Genomic DNA, 21,269 nt, shown 5'->3' with positions numbered 1-21,269 from the left:
AGGATCTTGGTTAGCCATATGAGTCTTCGTTTATATTATCGACCAACATGATTAACTTGCCCATGTGCTCATATAATTCTGATCCAAAATACATCACAACGGAAGGTGATGTCTTAATTACTGTGATTATAAATATTTTTAATTGTTCTTTATTTTTGCTGATCAGAACTTTAGATGAAAAATTTTGTATTTTCAAGTGGACTAATCTTTCTAAAGTCAAGTATTTCTGTAGCATTACTCCAGTATGATCTAACATCTCTTGAAAATTGGTGGTCCCTGACAATAATTTTATAGAGAAAACTCGATTAAATTCATCTAATTTTTTTTGTTTTAATTCTTTTGAATGTTGTTGCTAAATGTAGTCTGCAATTTGCAATTTATAGACGTTTCTAATATCTTTCTCCCCTATTTTTTCCTTTGAAAGTAACTATACTAGTATTATTTAAATGAAGAGTCAATTGAATGTTAGACCCACCACCTTGCACGCAATTAAAGGAATATTGAACACCTGTTCTCCAGGAACAGTTTGCATCAAACGTGGCACTATTATTGTCCCGTTAATGATACGCACTAATTTTTCACATTATTTTATTTCATTGCTACAATTAACTAACTTCTTCTTTTTTTTTTCATAAAAAACGAAGATCCTGCTAGCTTCCATGATGCCTTAGTAACATGCTTTACAAATATTATCCTCTCTAGTCCACATTATCTAATGTTTTTATTTTTTTATTCTAAAATAAGTACTATATTTTACATAATCAAAAAATATTTATTTTATTGTTTCAAGTTTACCCTTATTTACCCTGATTTTCAAAAAGTATTTCTCAATTATAATTTCCTAAAAGTACATTTATTTAAAATGAATTCAAATAGTATGTTTAAGTCCACTCGAGACATCGTGAACTGAGACAATACATCTTCATTTACAAGCTGGAAAAATGATACACTTTCACATAGTTAAAAAACACACACACACAAAAAAATACGAATAAAGTCCTCGAATTGTTCCCCCAACTTTGTATGTGTGACAAAAACTATCATCAACTTGTGGAAAAAAATAACATCAAGTGAGTACAAAGAATATCATCCCAATCTAACGATAATCTAATCTACTCTTAAGTTGGCTACTCGCGCGCTGTCCGTTGATGTGCAGAGCATCTCACATCGTACGGATGACGTTATGCCACGTCAGTTCAGTTAAAAAACACATCACGTGGCACGCACGCGAGGGACGGTTATAGCTGGGGTAGGTATTAACCCCCTATATTTCCAGAAACTTCTAATGAATTCGTGGCTTACAACAGAAGAGCCTCCACCATCGAACACGTGTCCTTCTGGGACCAATAAGATCCGATGTGGCACTATGAATTAACCTGTTAATGATACGCCCCCGATTTTTTGCATTATTTTATTTCCACCACCTCGATTAATTCAATTTTTTAAAACTTCATCTTCTAGTAGCTTCCAGTTGTTTCTGGAACCAAAATTTTTACAGAGAATATTGCTTCGATTTTCCGAAGCAATGAACGGAAATGGTGAAAGAGAAAAGGAAGAGGAGAAAATGGAGGAAGAGAATGATGAGGAGAAGAGGTATAAGGTGTTAATGTGGGGATATCTTCCCGGAGTATTGACTCATAAGTCGCCGTTAACTTCTCCGGTGTCTGTTCAGTCGCCAGAGACCGGCATTGATGTTCAATCGTGGAAGGATGTTTGTGGTGGAGGTTGTGGTTTCGCCATGGCCATTTCAGGTTATATACGTATTTTTTTTTTCTACGAATTTGTGTTCCTAGGCGAATTTTTCTCTATGTTTACGGATTTATGAATTAGAAAAAGTAGATCTCTTACTTCTTCTAGCTTTGTGTGGCAAGCTTTTCATTGATATTCATATAGTGAGATCTGCGACTATGAACGTTTGTAGCAAGTTTGACTTAGATCTTAGCAAGTTAGACGTGAATTTTTCCTCGTATTAATGTAGTGAATCAATAAAAGAAAGTTAATTTGGAATAGCTAAATGTGACGATTAGGTAGACGCCTGCCTAATCCTATGTGTGCCTTCATTTTTATTTGTAACAGCGTCACATTAGTTGAGGTATGAGGCTTCGATAGAGTTAAGTTTATGGGTTCTGAGTTCTAGAAAAGGTAGCTTATTGAGTACTAGATAAATTATTTATACATATTAAGTGGATTTTTTAACATAAATGTAGGGTTTGATCCTAACACAAATACATGGTTTGGTCCATACCTACTAGGTGCTGTAGAACCCCTAAATAGAAGTAATATATACTTGGCCGATTCCCCGATATTAGTATAGGTTTTTTAATAGGTTCTTGCCAAATTCAAATATTTTTTCAATATGACAATAAATACATCTTTGAAGTTAGACATAGGAGCTATGTTGCTCGAACTTTTCTAAAATATTGTCTTAACCGTATTGGATCCTCCAAAAATGAACTACTTTTTGATGATCCGACATGCATTCCACGTTAATTTTTTGGAGAGTCCGAGCAACATCGCCTAAGAGTCCTAAAATCTTAATGAAAGGAGCTTGGTATCCATGTGTTAGAGGTAGAAAATGGCCCTTATGGCAGGGTTTACCGGGTAATTCAACGGGACCCTATCTCGTCGTTTGGTCAGCTTCTTAGTCCTTCTGGTGTATGACACATACCTCTATATCTTTTTCTATTTGTAGTTAGGGGACCTTTGCTCATGGTTGAGGGTATGAGTTGTGGGCATAAGCGGTTGTCTAATTATATAGTCTTGGTTAAATTTGTGGTTGAGTTAGGTTAAAGGTTCATTTTTTAATATGGTAGCAAAGTTAGACTCATCTTTTATTTTTGGTTTACCTAATGTTGAGCCCTATTTTATTTTTTTACACGTTTTAGTCATCCACACGTAGGTAGGTGGGTGCCAATTTCATATTGGTTGAGGTATGAGTTGTTGTCCCTTTATTTGATCTTAAATAAATCTCACCTCATGACTTCTCGCACGCCGTGTTCTATGCAAGCTTGGTTGTTGGAGTGAGTTTTGAATCTTCCTTCAGCCCTTACGTAGATGCCATAGTGTTGGTCATGTGGTTGATTATCTTATAAGTAGAAGACAATTTGTTCTATGAATTCTAGAAACCATTATTCTTGTAATACCTCCTAACCATATACCATGGCTAATTTAGCTTACACAGTTAGATTGTTCCTACATCTAGATGAATAGTGCAAACTTTAGGTTAATTCTCTACCTTGACCGAGAATTGAAAGCTCTAATTGTCTCCCAACGGGGCCGACATCTATTGAGTGAATCCATAAAAGCATGCAAGGGCACTTGGCAAAGGGGCTCTAGGTTGCCCTGCGCCATCATGCAGAGGGGCTCTTGCTTGTAATGCTCCTAACCATATACACATCCAAAGGGGCTCTAGACTGCTCCGTACCATCATGCAAATAACAAAGTTTTAACCACAATTATAGCCCATAGGCTAAGAGCATTTTTTGGCTAGCTGATTATAAATAAGTGATAAGTTTAAGTTCTGAAATTTATTTTATAAATAAACAGCGTAAATGTTTGGACAGAGGTGTTGAAACAGGTAATAAGCCGTTGATATGTGGTAAAAAGTGCGGATAAACTTTTTTTTCTTTCAAAAACGACTAAAATACGCTTGAAATTTTTACAAAGAATTACAAAATTTAAAAGAATATTTGTAAGAAATATGAGGAATGACAAATATAGAGGGGAGAGGAAGTTGGGAACTTTGTTTCGGGAAAGATATTTTGAGACAACAACAACTATGCCTCAATCCCTAATAATGTTGGAAATGATATTTTGACAATTAAAAAATAATATGAAGGACAAAATATGGTGTTCATTGATTTAGATGAAACATATAGTAGAGTATCACGAAAGGTCCTTTGGTGGGTAATGAAGAAAACAATTCATATTAAATATATACATGTCATAAAGGATATGTATAAAGGGGTCGTGCGTGAACCATAATACGAGATACAAAGGAGTTTCTCATACCTGTGGGTCTACATTAAGGATCGACATGGAGCCCCTATTTTTTACCCAAGCTACGGATGAGCTAATCAACATAACACAAGATGAGAACCATAGTGTTTTCTATTTACGGATGATATTGTGTCAATTGATGAAACTAGTGAGAGTGTCAACCAAAAGCTTGAACTACATAGAAGTACCTTACTAAGTAAGAGTTTTAGAATAAGTAAAAGTAAGACTGAATACATGCATTGCAAGTTTAGTCAGCATAAGAAGAGCGAAGTTAAGGTGAGACTAGAAGGGTTTGCTGTCCCAAAATGCAAACAATTTGGATATCTAGATTCATTGTTTCAAGAGAAGGGAATGATGATGAAGATGTTCGTAGGATTAAAATCAAATGGTTGAAATGCAAAAGTGCTATTAGGGTGTCATGTGATGAAAGAACGCTCTATAGAATAGCTATAAGACCGACCATGATATATGGTAGCGAATGTTGGGCCTCTAAAGTTTAGCATATTCACAATATGAGTGTTGCAGAGATGCGAATGATTAGATAAATATGTAATCATAAAAAGATTAGATAAGATTAAGAATGACCACAGTTGCCAGAAGGTGCAAGCAGGATGCATTCAGGATCGAATTAGAAAAGGCCGCTTGAGATGGTTTAGTCATATCTTGCGTCAATTTATAAATGCACCAGTTCGCAGTGTTATCAAAGGTTAAAAACGTAAAAAAGCTCTAAGGTCTATTGGGGCTTTAAGTGCAAAGCGCAAATAAAGTGTAGGCTTTAATGAAGAAAGGCGCAAATGGAGAAAAACGATAAATATGTATGTGTAGTCCAAGACTAATATCTATAAGCATGAATACCAAATATATGGACAAAGAAATTGAAGAAAATTACAATAATGTGAAATATCAATTGTTGATTGTCGCCTCTTCAAGATTACGCTCATTGGCAAGGAAAGGTATGTCTTAGAGCCTTAATGACAGCACTGAAGTGCCCATTGAGCGAGGCGAAGTGCTCAATATGTTTTGAACCTTGCTTCAGGGCTTAAGCGCGCTTTTGATGACACTACCGGTTTGTATTGGAATAATGGTGAATGAAGATGTTTAAAGGGAATGGGATAGACCTAAAATCACATGGACGATAATTGTCTTGAGAGACTTACCAATCCTTAGCATCATTGCAAATTTTGCTAAAGATAGAATACAATTATGGAAGAAAAAGATCAATCTAGGTGATATCTACTAATTGAGAATAGGGTATAGACTTGTAGGGAATTTCTACTATTATTATTATTATTATTATTATTATTTTATATTTTTTTTTACTTTTATTTTATTTAGTATGATGATTGTTAGCGGAAACGTAAAAGAAAGAACACAAGATTTAACGTGGTTCGGATCAAAATAATCCTACGTCCACCAGAGAACAGTTGCCTTTTTAATATTAACAAAGGAAGGGGAGAGTTCCCAATTACACTTAAGAGAATTTCTCTCTTAACTCTCTACTCACTACAATGTGTTGTATTATTTTTGGGATGATTTCTACAAATGAAGGAGTGCATCTATTTATAGAGGTAAAGACCTCCTCTTGATGTCATTGGTGACATCAAACTACCTCCTCTTGATGTCATGGGTGACATCAAAGGAGGAAGCTTCCTCCCAGCATCCACACCAACTCTTTCCACCAACTCTTCCAATTGGCATGTCATTGTTGACTAAACATAAACCAACACCTTCAATCTCCACCTTGGTTTGCGTTTCAAGCGTGCGTGTGAACAACTCTGGCCAAAACTTCTAAGCTTACTGGGCAACCCCGTTGTAAGAAACAAGAAGAATCAAACCATTGTTGAACATACCACCTCCACCTAACAACTGTTCTCTTCGGAGTTGCATCAGTTGATGCACACCCCCGCCAAGTCCTTGCAGTGTGCAAACTTAGCGAGTGGGACTATCTTGGTCAACATATCTGCAGCATTATCGTCTGTGATAACCTTCACGACCTTGATAGTTCCCTCTTCAACAACATCTCGAATAAAATGAAATCTGACATCAATGTGTTTAGTGCGCTCATGAAATCTCTGATTTTTCATTAGATGAATAGCACTCTGACTATCACATCTAAGAGTTGATTCCAGCTGAACCAAACTCAATTCCGCTACTAAACTTTTCAACCAGATAGCTTCCTTTACCGCCTCCGCTGCTGCCATGTATTCTGCTTCTGTCGTAGACAAAGCGACAATCGACTGCAAAGTCGACTTCCAACTGACGGCACTGCCAACGAGGGTAAAGATGTATCCAGTTGTGGACCTTCTTCTGTCAAGATCTCCTGCATAGTCAGAATCTACATAACCGAGAATTGAAATACCTCCACCACTTTTTCGAAAGGTCAGACCAACACCAGAAGCTCCTTTGAGATATCTCAATATCCACTTGACAGCTTCCCAATGCCTCTTTCCTGGGCTGGACATGTATCTACTTACCACACTTACAGATTGAGCAATATCTGGACGTGTGCATACCATAGCATACATAATGCTACCAACTGCACTGGCATAAGGAATCTTTGACATATGCTCCACCTCATCCTCGGACTGAGGCATTTGTAACTCTGAAAGTTTAAAATGAGGAGCTAATGGTGTACTTACAGGCTTGCACGTATGCATATTGAATCTCTTGAGAACCCTTTCAATATACCTCTTCTGAGAAAGATGTACAACACCGTCTTCTCTTGAAATCTCCATACCAAGGATTTTCTTTGCAGCTCCTAAATCCTTCATGTCAAATTCCTTACTCAACAGTTTCTTCAAAGCATTTATCTAGCTATCAAATGCACTTTTTGAGAATTCATGTGTAGTCATGAATGCATCAAACCTCTTGTACCACTGTCTAGCGGATTGCTTCAAACCATACAAAAACTTCTTTAGTTGGCATACGTGATCTTCTTTTCCCTCAGCTAGGAAACCTTCAGGCTGATCCATATAGATTGTCTCTTCTAGATCACCGTGTAAGAAAGCAGTTTTGACATCAAGCTGTTGAAGCTCCAAGTCAAATTGGGCAACCAATGCTAGTAGCACGCGAATTGAGCTATGCTTCACGACTGGAGAGAAAATCTCATTGTAGTCAATTCCCTCCTTCTGACTGAATCCTTTTGCAACCAATCTCGCCTTGAACCTAGCATCTTCCACTTCAGGAATTCCCTCTTTCTTTCGGTAGACCCACTTGCATCCAACTGTCCTCTTCCCCTTTTGTCTTTTCACTAAGACCCATGTCTGATTCTTGTGAAGAGACTCCATCTCTTCAGTCATGGCTAACCGCCATTGTACAACATCCTTGCAAGAAGTTGCTTCAATATACGAGGAGGGCTCCAGATCCTTAATCTCTTCTTGTGCAGCTACGAACGCATATGCAATCAAGTTTGCTTGATCTATAAGGCGTTCCGGTTCTCGTGTCTGCCTCTTCTCCCTCCCCTTTGCAATTGTGTATGGTTCATTGACAGCCAAGTTCTTCAAGGTCTACATCTTCTGACTCATCTTTAACCTGAGTCTCTTGATCCTTTTCCTTGGCAAGCTCCACCGGAAGCTCCACCTGCTCGTCGTTCTTGTTTCCTGAAAACTCCACGGAAACTTTACGGGGATCAAGTATAGAGGATTCATCAAAGGTGACATCTCTACTAACTATAAATTTGAGTAAAGACAAACACCAAAGTTTGTACCCTTTTACTCCATCCACATACCCTACGAATATGGCCTTCTTAGCCCTTGGTTCAAGCTTTCCTTCATTAACGTGATAATAAGCTGGACACCCAAATACTCGTAAGTATGAATAGTTAGAGGGTTCACCTGACCATACCTCATTCGGAGTCTTAAAGTCAATTGCCGATGCTGGAGATCGATTGACAATATGAGCAGCAGTGTGAACTGCTTCAGCCCAAAATACTTTGGACATTTTGGCTTGTAGGAGCATACAACGAGCCTTTTCAAGAAGAGTTCTGTTCATTCTCTCGGCAACTCCATTCTGCTGTGGGGTATGCCTGACAGTCCTATGTCTTGAGATCCCATGAACCTTGCAGAATTCATTAAACTCTTCATTGCAAAACTCCAAGCCATTGTCTGTGCGAAGATACTTGATTTTCCGCTCCATTTGATTTTCAACCAAAATCTTCCACTCTTTAAATGCTTCAAAAGCATCACTTTTTGCCTTCAAAAAATGCACCCAAACCTTTCGTGAGAAATCATCAATAAAAGTGAGAAGATACCTCTTTTTGCCCTTCGATGGAAGTTTAGAGGGACCCCATAAATCTGAATGGATGTAGTCTAGCACTCCTCTTGTCTTGTGTTTGCCAGTGCTGAAGCTGACCTTCTTTTGCTTCCCTAGAACGCAGTGCTCACAGAAGTCAAGTGTGCTGATCTTCTCACCTTCCAAAAGGTTACGATTGCTCAACATCTCCAGTCCACGTGCGCTCATATGACCCAGTCTCATGTGCCATAGTCTTGCCTTGTCATCATTAGATAACTGCACTGTAGATGCATTTGCAGAGCCAACAATGGTGCTTCCGGCCAATGTGTAAAGGCCGTTCTCCAGCTTGCCTTTCAGCATGACTAAAGAACCTTTAGTCACCTTTATAGTTCCTGCTTCGCTCATGTACCTGTAGCCTTGTTCATCCAGAGTACTCAGGGAGATCAAATTCTTCTTCAGATCAGGAACATGACGGACTTGTGTAATAGTCCTCACGACTCCATCATGGCAGCGAACCCGAACTGAGCCAATGCCAACTATTGCACAAGTTGCATTATTGCCCATTACTACGGTTCCTCCACTTTTCTCATAGCTGCTAAACCAGTCTTTTCGGAACGTCATATGCAGAGTGCAAGCAGAGTCTAACACCCATTTGTTTCCATAACTACTATTATTATTACACGATGTTGTTAGTACATAATCATTATCAAAATCATGTACCTGTTCAACTGTGGATGCACTCGCCTTTTCCTTGGACTTTGACATTGGGCAGTCTCGTTCAAAGTGCCCCTTCTTGCCACAACCCCAACACTCTGTATGCTTCTTGTTCACACGAGACTTTGATCTGTGCTTTGATCTGCTCTTTCCCTGTTTGCTAGTCCGGCCTCTCACAAAGAGCCCACTTGCCTGGTCATCTCTATCTCCTTCAATGTGCCTCCGCACATCACTAGAGTTAAGTGCCTGCCGCACTTGCTCAAGCTTGATAGGCTCCTTGCTATACATCATTGAATTCTCAATATCACGATATCCTGAAGTCAATGAAAATAGCAAAGCACATGCAAGCGTCTCCTCCTCCCTTTTTAATTCCTGCAATCTGTAAGTCCATGACAAGTTTATTGAACGCATCTAAATGATCTTGTAACGAAGTACCTGACCCCATCTTAAATGTGTGAAGACGCCGTTGTAACAACATCCTTGTTGTCACTGATCGGTCTTGGTATAGCCCTTCTAGCTTTTCCCATAACTGTTTGGCCGTCTCTTCGGTACCCGTACTCACTTCACAAAGCACGTTAGGTGCAAGGGATAGTTGGATTGCACTCAATGCATCCCCTTCAATCTTCTCCTTGTCGGGAGTTGATATATCCTTAGGATACTTTCCGTCAATAGCATGGATTGAACCTTCCCTCCGCAGTAACGCCATCATCTGGATCTTCCAGATATTGAAGTTGTTGCGTCCACTGAATCTATCAATTTCAAACTTCATGGAACTCATCTTTGCTTGTTCTTCCTCCTTGGATCGTTAAAGAATCTTGTTGCTCTGATACCAATTGTTAGCGGAAACGTAAAAGAAAGAACACAAGATTTAACGTGGTTCAGATCAAAATAATCCTACGTCCACCAGAGAACAGTTGCCTTTTTAATATTAACAAAAGAAGGGGAGAGTTCCCAATTACACTTAAGAGAATTTCTCTCTTAACTCTCTACTCACTACAATGTGTTGTATTATTTTTGGGATGATTTCTACAAATGAAGGAGTGCATCTATTTATAGAGGTAAAGACCTCCTCTTGATGTCATTGGTGACATCAAACTACCTCCTCTTGATGTCATGGGTGACATTAAAGGAGGAAGCTTCCTCCTAGCATTCACACCAACTCTTTCCACCAACTCTTCCAATTGGCATGCCATTGTTGACTAAACATAAACCAACATCTTCAATGATTATATGAGTTGAGCTTAGAAGCGAGGATTCATATAAACGACGCCAACTTGTTTGGGGCTGACGCCTAGTTATTGTTGTTGTTGTTTTGTAAGGATAAAATAGTAAAAATTACCGTCAAACCAAAAGTGCTTATAAGCGGAAAAGCATTATGTTGGGGTGACCAAATAATAGCTTTTGGTTGTTTTTGATAGATAAATCAAAATGTACTTTTAAGCTAGTTTGACCCGCTTATAAGCTTAGCCAGACACCCTCTTCGCCATGTCAAGAGAGGTGTCATCATGAGGCGTATATGTGTAAATTCCAAAACTAATATCTACCTGCAAGTGGTCATGGAGCTTCTTAAAACTACAGTAATATGAATTTGAGACAGAACATAACCCCATAATGCCAAAGAAAGGAAGAACAGAAGGTGCCACAATGGGTCAAGTATGGGGATTACCGCTGAAACTATGGATGTGGTGCTCAACTCTGGTGTTCGAGGCTGACAGAATCTGTATGACATAAAAGCATAGGGAAAGTATAAAATTCAGTTTGTCAAATAAACCACCTCTAAAAGTTGAATCAAGTTTTTTAAAGAAAATTTCGCATTTTCAATGTAATGCTTCATATAAGTGCATAGCATCATTTGAACTTTGAAGACTGTTCAAAACATAAGTGAGCTTGTAAGTCTTGGTGACTCGTCTTGGCACCCAAATGTCATTGATACATAATAATTCTAATGTATACGTCATGATTATGACATGTATACATCATGACATCTGATCACCCTCCCAATCAGTTACTGTTGTGCATGCTGTATTACAATAAGTATGTGATAAGGAATGCTAGCAAAATAATGGAGGTAAAAATTGAAGAGAGATGCATTTTTGTGAAGAGATGCATTTTTGTTAAAGAAACATTTTTGATCAATAGAAAAGAGATGCATTTTTGTTCAAGGTGTAGATGAAGAGATACTAGTTATAATACCAAATAAGACAGTCGGAATTGCATCTAACCAACTAATCCTTGTGCTTTGTGTCATCAATGTCTACTTTCATAAGATAAGAATTGCAGTTCACATAAGCACAACTCAGCAGAGCATTGTTGCTTGTTAGAAGAGAGAGATGCTTCTTTGTAAGCTGTCTATGAATCTACACAAGCTATACTAGACAGTTGGAATTGCACCTACCAAGGGAAAACAACTAATCCTTGTGCTTTGAGATTAGTGTTCCATCATGAACACTATAAATTATGTTTGAGTTACAGAGCCTTGATTGATTTTCCAGCCTCCATTAGTCACTGTTTTGGTATATTTAACATGGCGCAGAGGACATCATCTTGAGAATAAAAAATGAAAGATTCCACACTGGATCTCTCCATCCATTCCAATCTCATTTCTTTTTCCACATCTTCTCAGTGATTTCCTTCTTGAAAATGACGATAGCTCCGCGGCCGTTGATTTTATGTGGTTTAACTATGTATTATTTGTGATAAATAGCAGGGGAAAACTATATTATTGATGTACATAATATAACACAAGGATCCCTATTTTTAATTATACTCTACACAATACATACTACTCCTATTTCAATGTGGGATTAAGCATACCTATACATAATTCTAACGGTACGATGAAATGGCAGCAGGGTCTGGAAAACTTATCACGTGGGGTTCTGCAGATGATCAAGGCCAAAGCTACTTGACTTCAGGAAAACATGGGGTATTGTGGCAAATCTTTCTTGTGTGGACTCGTTTATATAGATCACTTAAAATTGATGTTGCTATCTTCTTTCCTGACTGCATTTATCAAGGAGACTCCAGAGCCATTTCCGATTCCAACTGATGATCCAGTCGTGAAAGCTGCAGCTGGTTGGGCGCATATTGTATCTGTTACAGGTGATATACTGTTTGCCAGTCTTTCTGAGCTGTCAGTCACCCTTCAGCTAATTCAGAACGTTATTTGCAGGAACCTTCTCAATCTCTTTTCTTTTTTTCTACTTCAAACCATAAGAAAGATAATGGAGACATATGGTTATAATATATTTATATTTCTGTACAGAAAAGAATGATGTATACACATGGGGCTGGAAAGAATGCGTGCCTTCTTCCAAGCTTGTTGCAAATTTCGCTGCTGGAGGAAGTGTTGAAGGGGATTCTTTTCGGAAAGAAAGTTCAGTATTAACTGAGCAAGGTAATGGAAGTTCGGTTTCCAATTTGAACCAGTTAAGATTTTGGTAAGTTCATCTGCATGCTTATCTCTGGAGAGTTAACTAATACTACAAAGACTAATTTTTGCAGAGAGCCCTCAGTCTCAAGGCTCCAAGTTAACTGCTAGTTCAGTCGCTCACCAAGATAATAAAAAAGCTGAAGAAACTGCAAAGAGGAGAAGAACAGTGACAGCTAAACAAGAACTTGAAAGCCCACCACCTGCTGACGAATCCCTTTCTGCACCACCTTGTATTGTAGAACTGGATCCTGGGGTGAAGATAACCTCAGTTGCTGCAGGAGGGCGCCACACATTAGCATTGTCAGGTAACTTCACTCCTCCATGCAGGTTGTAGTGTGTTGCTGTCATTTTGGAAGTGAAGTCGGTTGCTTTGTGGTTACGCCATATAGTTTTGTAGGTCTTATGAAGTACGAAGATATGGAAGAACTTTAATATAAAGCAAGACACCTGATGCATCATATTTTTGCCGGATTTAGATGTGGGACAGGTATGGGGTTGGGGCTATGGAGGTGAAGGGCAGCTTGGTTTAGGCTCCAGGATTAAAATAGTGGCTACTCCTCATCTTATACCATGTCTGGATATGTCTTCACATGGAGCAGACCGGAGTCTTCGGAGTCCTCAAGGAAGCATTACCCCAGGGAGTGAGACACGTAAAGCTTTGGGGAGCTACATAAAGAGAATTGCTTGTGGTGGCCGGCATAGTGCAGTAATCACAGGTTAGCACTGAGTTCAGTTTTAGTACTTCTGCTGACCACATAGAGTACAATATCTTTTAATAAGGACACTTTTCAAATTTAAGTTTCACATTGTGAGAAGAAAAGAAGAATGTTTCTGGAAATATGTTTAAGTTTTTCAAGTTTGAATGGCTTTGAGTTACTCCGTTTACAACAAAGTCAGACTCCATCTCAAATCATTGTCTTTACTTTTTGCTCCTTGAAGTTAAAAATGATACTTCATCCTCGATTATCTTTCTGCTCACCTGGGTATTTGTTTCAATTGTCAGATGCTGGGGTGCTGCTTACATTTGGCTGGGGATTGTATGGGCAAGTGAGTGTTTATATCATCACACTTCAAATGCGATGCATGTCTTGTCCTCTTATCCATAAAAGAACTCTTCACATGCTATTCTCTACAATTTCAAAATTAATAAGATTGATTAATCTTGAGCAAGGAAATATCATAGCCAGGTCGCATCTTGCTTATAGCGTTGTCGATATATGTTTTGTTGCCGGAATAGAATGTCCACCACTTAATATTGTTTTTTTTCAAAAAGCAGACAATTGTAATCTTGTTGTATCTTGTAAGAAATTGATCTGAAACACCAAAAAATATACACCTGCAATATCAACTTGGTGTGCCTGGTTCAGTGTTCACTGCTTTTCTTTATAAGTCCTCTAGTCTCATTCGTTGTATTCAGTGTGGACTAGGTAATACAAATGACGTGCTGAGGCCAACTTGTGTCTCTTCTCTATTGAACACTAGAATAGAAGCCGTGGCAGGTGGACTATGGCATTCTGTGTGCTTATGTGATCATGGCCGTGTGTATACTTTTGGGGGAAATCAGTTTGGCCAATTGGGTCTAGGTACAGGCGCGGACCATGCAGAGGTGCGTCCAAGATTTATCACTTGTTTCGTGTCTTTCTAATAAACTCTTGTTTGTGGACTCAACAGTTTCAATGTCCAATAGTAATATCTAGTTGAGGCTGAATTATGATGTCATCTAAGAGTTTGGCTAGTCGTACCATGAGATGTGCCAAGAAGTAGGATTTGTTGAAATCACAGTCCAGAAACTTTCAACCAGAAGTGGTGGCTTTAAATATACCTAGCACTTGAGGGATAAGAGATTATTGTCAATTTCTGACAGCCAATTAGTTAGACCATATAATTCCTTATATATTGGCAGTTTTGCAGCTGCATTATTCTAAACCTTATTGTTTGAGGGCTCTAGAAACTCAACAGGAGATTTCTGTTACAGACATCACCTAGGCTTGTGGATGACTCAATACTGGAAAACAAGAATGTCAAAGTAGTGTCTTGTGGAGCTCGTCATAGTGCCATAATGACAGGTAAGTGTCGAGACTATCAAGAAGATGAAGTGCATTTCGGCCTCTAATCCACTGGACAACCTGAGTTCTTTTTTTTTCTTTTTTTTTTCATAGAGGACAACTTTAGTTCACTTAGTTTGATCTCACACACCTATTCCATTTGTGGTGATCTGTGGTGGAGATATTATTCAGTACATGCAATTGTTTACATAACTATGACTAGCTGGTCTTGTCCAAATATATATCTGAATCTTTGGAATTTTATGAGTAGCAAAGTATACTTTTGATGGTGAGTTTGAATATACTTGTGTCTTGCCCATGTGGTACACCTTTTTTGCTGTTGATCATTATCAAATGTGTGTTAAATCGATCAGCTGCGGTAGGAATTAAACAATAGGAAGCAACTAGCACTTAAATATGTCTATTTATTGTGAAACTATTACTAGTAAAACAATAATATGTCTACTATTTGCTAAACTGTCACTAGTAGGGTAACACGTTAATATCTCTATTATCCGTTTGCTATATGTTAGTATCTAAAGATACCTTTTGCTTTAACCTTTAGAGGATAGCAAAGTGTATAGCTGGGGATGGAACAAGTATGGTCAGGTATGTGAGAGATTATTGTTCTTTAAAAAAATTTACGATGAGTATTCAATCTAACCTTTTGCTTTTCATTCCAGCTTGGCCTAAGTGATACAATTGACCGTAACAATCCTTGTGAAGTACCCATCGATGATTGTACACCAAAAAATGTAGCGTGTGGGTGGTGGCACACACTATTACTTGCTCAAAGCCATCAGTGATCTGCCCAGTATTTGGAGAGAACTTCTGTTGTTTAAGTAACCCACTGACAGTGAATTTGCACAAGATCAGGGAGTGGCATGTGGTCACCTGGATCTATCATAAGTCTCAGGTCCACTTTAAGGATTCCAGAGACATTTGGAGACAATTTTTTTAGAGTTGCAGTATTTGTTGAACCAATGTACAGTATGTTGAATGTAGCATATATTTAACTGAACCTATTCTCTTCGAGTTTAAATCTGATGTATTTCATAGTTTCAACAGACTTATTTTATGAAGCTCTTTATCCTCTTTCGGTATAGACCTGGTGTGACCTATTCTCAAGTCGCATGTTTAAACAATTATACTACCTTGGACAATATATCTTAGACAGGTGTAATTTTTCTAGAGTCATAGATAATGTGGATGATTATCTTAGCATGTTAAAGAAAAATGTGGCGATCTGAAGAATCATGTAACGCTTCAACGTGGCTGCAGGAGAAGGCGATGACTGGGTCGAAGAGAAGCATTTAAAGCTGCATAGGGGTGCTGAATTAGAAGAGCCTTTTGCAACTCAGTTTTCAAAATTGGTGATGCTCTTTTTTAATTATTATTAATGCATTACCCATTAAAAATTCTCAAAATTTTTTATTTTATAAAAACTAATGTACTCCTCTTTCTCTGCCTCACCCCCCTCCCCCTCCCCTCCCCCTCCCCCTCAAGCTCTCTTACCCCCTATCTTCCTCCACTGTCGTGTAATAAACTGGGCGTGAGTTCATTAAGGAGTGGACGACGTCGTTTAGCTATTAATTAAGTGAAAGGATCAATAGAAAACGAGAGTTATTCAAATGATAGTTAGGTGACATGGAGGGTCCTGATTAATTCTATCGGAAGGCTTAGGTTCACTCAAAGAAGAATTGTATAACTAAAATTTGATTGAGAAAAATTGTAGGAAAAATGGTATGTTCACTCTATTGTGGTCTTCGTTCTTTCTCTCTCTAAATTTCAATCTGAATCCTTCTTTTCCTTTCCTTCTCAGATACTTTCTCCTTTTCTTTCCTAATTAAAGTCACTATTTAGTTCTTCTTACTACTTTCACTTAGAGTTGCGAATTGATCTCCTTTTTATGTTTGTTCTCTAGAAGTATTTGACTGGGTCACAGAGCTAGAATTGAATTCTTGTTACTGGATTAGTAGATGTTTTATTGTTTTTGGTTACATTTCTGAATTGTTGAATTCAGTAGATAAAATTTAGTAGTTAAGGTGTTGTTGGGAATTTGTTGAACTTCTTATTGTAATTTATGTTTCAGAGTTGCTGAATTGTAGTTAAGTTGTTAGATGAATTTTATTGAATTCCTTGAAGTACATTACAATTGGTATCAAAGTTACGATTTTGATTATACTGTGGGAAAATGGTTGGGGCTGAAGCTGCTAGGCCGAAACAAAAAGAGGAACAAATGAGAAAATTGGAAGGCCATATCCAATCTAGTTAGAAATTGATTTTTAGTTTAGCGCCTTAGACGTAAAGTTTGTTGAAATGAGTTCAGATCAATCTGACATGAAACAGATGATGGAGAGTATACAAATGGCGTTGATGAAGTTGATTGAGAGAAGGAACGACAAATGACCATCTGATTGTGAGGAGAGCAGCCGAGGTGATGTGGACATACCTAGGCATAGAGGAGTTGAGATTATGAAGGGACGTACCAATGAATGGTGGAAAATTTCCGCCTAAGTTGCAGTTTTCATTATATAATGAGGGTGAGCCTAGAGCTTGGTTGAGAAGATGCGATATGTGTTAATATTTCAATGTGTACAAAATCACTTATCAAGCTAAGAAGTTAGAGATGACTACTTTGCACTTAGAAGAGGAAGCTGAATCATGGTATTTCTCATTCACAATCACTAGAAGACAAGTGAGGTGGGAAGAGTTTTGTGAATAGTTAGTCCTGAAGTATGATGATGCAAATGGTGACGAGGTTGTGACTGAATTTAAGATGCGGGTTCTGACCAACACAATGAATGCCTATTTTCAGAAGTTTGAAGACCTTCAGGCATTAGTGTTGATGAAAAATACAAGGGTTACAGAGGATTTTTTGTTGGAATGTTTCATTGGTGGGCTCAAAGAAGAAATTGGAGAGACTATGAGATGCAGGATCCCTACTCTAACTCGTGTCTTTTGCTAGGAGCAGGAAAGAATAATTAATGACAGAGGTAAAATGTGAGTATAGGAAGATCCTTGGTGCATGCTGGAAATGTGGGGATAGATACCACCCTGGCATGTATGCAAGGACAAGCAGCTGAACATTATGACTAAAGAAGAAGTGGCGAAGAAGAGGATCAAGAAATTGAAGAATCACAGGAACATGAAGAAGTGGAAGAGAAAGTTGTGTGTCTGAATGTTATGACTAGTATACATATGCCTAATACTTTGAAGCTTAAGGGAATGAATAAGAAGATGTCTGTCATTATACTAGTGGACTCAGGTGGCACTCATAGCTTCTTGGACAGTCAAACTGCTAAGGACTTGAGGGTAGTACAACAACTAAATACTCCCTTGAGGGTGACAATAGAAAATGGTCAACAGATGTATAATCACCCGAGTGTCACTAAAGTCAAATGAAAAAATCAGTGGCATAGAATTTGAAGATAAGTTTTGGTTGTTGAATATAGGCAGTTGTGATATAGTACTGGGAGGGGATTGGATGAGATCACACTCTTGTCACATTTGACTATGAGCCCTATGTTTTGAGAATCAAACAATTTGGTATGATGGTGATATTGAAGGGTGATACAGGACAACGCGAGATGTATCAGATCACAACCAAGCCTATGGGAAAATTGATAAGGAAATGATAGACACTTCTAGCTCCTTTTTTCACTATTGTAAGCAAAGAAGTAAGACCATTGAGAATACACCAGAACAGGTGTAACATGTTCCGCAATTTTATGCACCTATTTTTGAAGAACCCAAGTCACTGCCTCCACCAAGAGATTATGATCATGCTATACCTATTAGTCTAGGAGGTAAACTAGTATTACAAAGACCTTACAGGTACAACCATTATCAGAAAGCTGAATTAGAGAAACAAGTTTCAGACATGTTGCAAGGTCTTTGGACCATTCCTGGAAAACTTTTCAAGCAAGAAGCTGAATTAGAGAAGCAAGTTTCAGACATATTGCAAGATGAATTAGAGAATTAAATGCACCGCCTACTTTTCAGGCCCTAATAAACTCACTATTTGGACCATTCCGGGGAAACTTTATATTGGTTTTCTTTGATGATATAGTAGTGTACACCAAGATACTATCAGACCATGTGGAGCATCTAAAACAAACATTCAACATACTTTGGCAGAATCAGTTGTTTGCCAAGAGGTCCAAGTGCACCTTTTTCAAATCCCAGGTGGAGTATTTGGGACATAATATCACAACCAAAAGAGTGTCCACTGATCCATCCAAGGTGGAGACCATTATGAATTGGCCCAAGCCTAAAAACATCAAAGGATTGCAGGGGTTCGTGGGTTTGACAGGATATTATAGAAGATTTATTAAGAACTGTGGGAATATGAATAAACATCCGAATTCACTAATTAAGAAGAATGCTTGTAGTGGGGACGAGAAGAAGGAGAAGCTTTTATTCAGTTGAAACAGACCATGAATAACACTCATGTGCTAGCAATGCTAGATTACACTAAGACCTTTCTTATCGAGGCTGATGCTAGCAATCGTGGCATTGGAGCTGTGTTAACACAAGAGAACAAACTCATAGCTTACTACAACAAGACCCTAGCACCAAGACATCTAGGCAAGTATTATGAGAAGGAGTATATGGTTGTCATTGCAGCCATAGACAAATGGAGGAATTACATTCAAGTGGGGCATTTCATCATCAATACTGATCACTTCAACCTCAAATTCTTAATGGAGCAAAAGATAACTACTGCAATGAGCCTTACATGTCATGACCCAAACCTATGGGTCGTGATGGGCACCCGGTACCTTACTCAACCGAGTACCAACATAACGTATCTTTCATATCATTCTATCATAGATAAATGAACCGAAGTAAAGCATGAGGGAATACAAACTTATACATATGAAGTACAGGCCTATAAGGCCGGCATGATTCTTTATATACTCGAAACATAGGCCGACAAGGCCATACAAGTATCCGTATACATGATATCTGTCTACAAGCCTCTAAGAATACATAATATCGTAAAGGTCGGGATAGGATCTCGCCATACCAATCTATACATGTACTAATCATACTGACCAAAGAAGCAACTCTGGAGCAAATGGAGTGCACAACTACCTTCCACTGAGCTGATAGCATAGTTGGAGGACTCTCGACCTGTCTATCAGGACCTGCGGGCATGAAACGCAGCGTCCCCAAGAAAAAGGAATGTCAGTACAAATAATGTACCGAGTATGTAAGGAATGAAAATCAGTAACTAGTAGACATGAGAGAAACATGGAGTAAAAGACTCAACATGTATATTTGAATAACTCTATGAATCATTTAATATTATAATGTTATGCATATGCGTATAAATGTCATACCATGCATGGGTATATGTGTTCATAACATCATCAAGCCTCTGAGGGCATCCCATCATATCATCTCGGCCACTATGGGCAAATTATCAACGTATACCAGCTGATCTGGTGGTGGTGCGTATATAATGTCATAACCTTTTCTCATATCCCATATATATATACATATATACGCGTATATAACGCAATGTGGTCATGGTCAATGTACATGAATGTAATGCATAAGAAGTACATCAATAAAATCTCTTGGAATGTCATAAGACCATTATGCCTTCGACTAATATCATGAAGTGAAATCTTTCAACTTACGTATTTTTTTGAGACCTATGAACAGATGATAGAATAATATGACATATGGAGAATCAAGAATATAAGCATCTCTAGCGTTTCTATGAATAGAGTCATTTATGGAAGTTGTGCATTTACACGTTTCATTTGCATCCTATGGATCATGCCAAAAGAAATAAAGGATAGCCTTAACATAAATACATGACATCTTCCTTATTACTCAATCAAGCTCGACACAATGACTTGCATCTCAACAAGTGAAATGATATTGCCGTTAACATATAATATTGTACCACCATATTTGGCTAGTCGTATGGCTTAAGAAAAATCGGGCAGAACCTCCCCAATTTTTAATTCACGCAAAGACCACTAAGGGTCATCAACAGCCCAACAACAACAACTATAACCAACAATAGCAACAACAACAATGCAATCCAATATGAGTTTCTCTGATTATCTTAACAATCATATTGAGCGACAAGCTCGTTTTTACTCATAACAAGATATGAATTGAATCCAACTCTTATTTCATAAATTAGTTTACAACTTTCAGAACATCATACTTATATGTACCATATTATTTCTAGTTGAAAACATCCACAAAATGCCTTCCAAAACAGCCCCATACGTCTAACACCTTAATTTTTACCGTCAACCACTTGTTTTTCATCTTTTCTTCTTCAATCAACTTAATTAAAACCTAGAAAAGCTTAACATCAGTAGTTACAACATTATCAAATTATTTCTCACAATTTTCAGCCACCACAAACAATATATTTAGCCACAAAACAGCCCAAACAAAGATACAACCACATCTCATGTTCTTTCAAGTGCTATCTTATGATTTTTCACTCAAACAACACAACTAACATAAGATTAGCCTTAGGCACAATCAAGAAGATGTTATACATACCTTGGACAACATCTACAACTCGAAACGCTATCTCAACTTAGCTCACAATAGCCCTCAATCACACCACAATATCATTGAAGCATTCTCTTGTAGTCTTTAACACCTTTAATGATGATTTGAGTTGATTTCCATTTAGTTTGGTTCTTGGGATCTTAGGCCAGCTCTTAGAGAGAATTGAGAGTGTTTTATTGTATGTTTTCTATGTATAATGATGAGATATACAAGGGAGAAGATAAATTATAAGCCCACTGCCTCAATTCTCCAAGTAGGTGAGTAAGCTTCCTGCTTGGCAGCTTGAGCGGTGC

The 21,269-nt window shown here is 38.1% G+C and overlaps 1 protein-coding gene across 6 annotated transcripts; it reads left to right on the top strand.

Moving 5' to 3' along the window:
* Positions 1 to 1,409: 1,409 nt before the first annotated feature.
* On the top strand, positions 1,410 to 15,526 carry LOC104222809 (ultraviolet-B receptor UVR8-like). Of its 6 annotated transcripts, none has more exons than XM_009774111.2 (11): positions 1,410 to 1,751; positions 11,796 to 11,869; positions 11,964 to 12,045; positions 12,209 to 12,340; positions 12,448 to 12,681; positions 12,853 to 13,092; positions 13,380 to 13,423; positions 13,794 to 13,982; positions 14,352 to 14,442; positions 14,987 to 15,030; positions 15,105 to 15,526. In XM_009774111.2, exons 1-11 carry the CDS (start codon positions 1,526 to 1,528, stop codon positions 15,225 to 15,227), a joined length of 1,479 nt encoding a protein of 492 aa, XP_009772413.1. In that variant the 5' UTR covers positions 1,410 to 1,525; the 3' UTR covers positions 15,228 to 15,526. The 6 variants fall into 6 exon arrangements, with proteins under 6 accessions (XP_009772413.1, XP_009772411.1, XP_009772412.1 ...); XM_009774109.2 differs by having other exon boundaries at positions 11,961 to 12,045; XM_009774110.2 differs by having other exon boundaries at positions 11,793 to 11,869.
* Positions 15,527 to 21,269: the final 5,743 nt, after the last annotated feature.

Source organism: Nicotiana sylvestris, chromosome 7, assembly GCF_000393655.2.
Source record: "Nicotiana sylvestris chromosome 7, ASM39365v2, whole genome shotgun sequence".
In the NCBI taxonomy this organism is placed as follows: Eukaryota; Viridiplantae; Streptophyta; class Magnoliopsida; order Solanales; family Solanaceae; genus Nicotiana; species Nicotiana sylvestris.
Note: the sequence above shows the minus strand (reverse complement) of the source record. Positions and strands in the feature narration are given on the sequence as shown.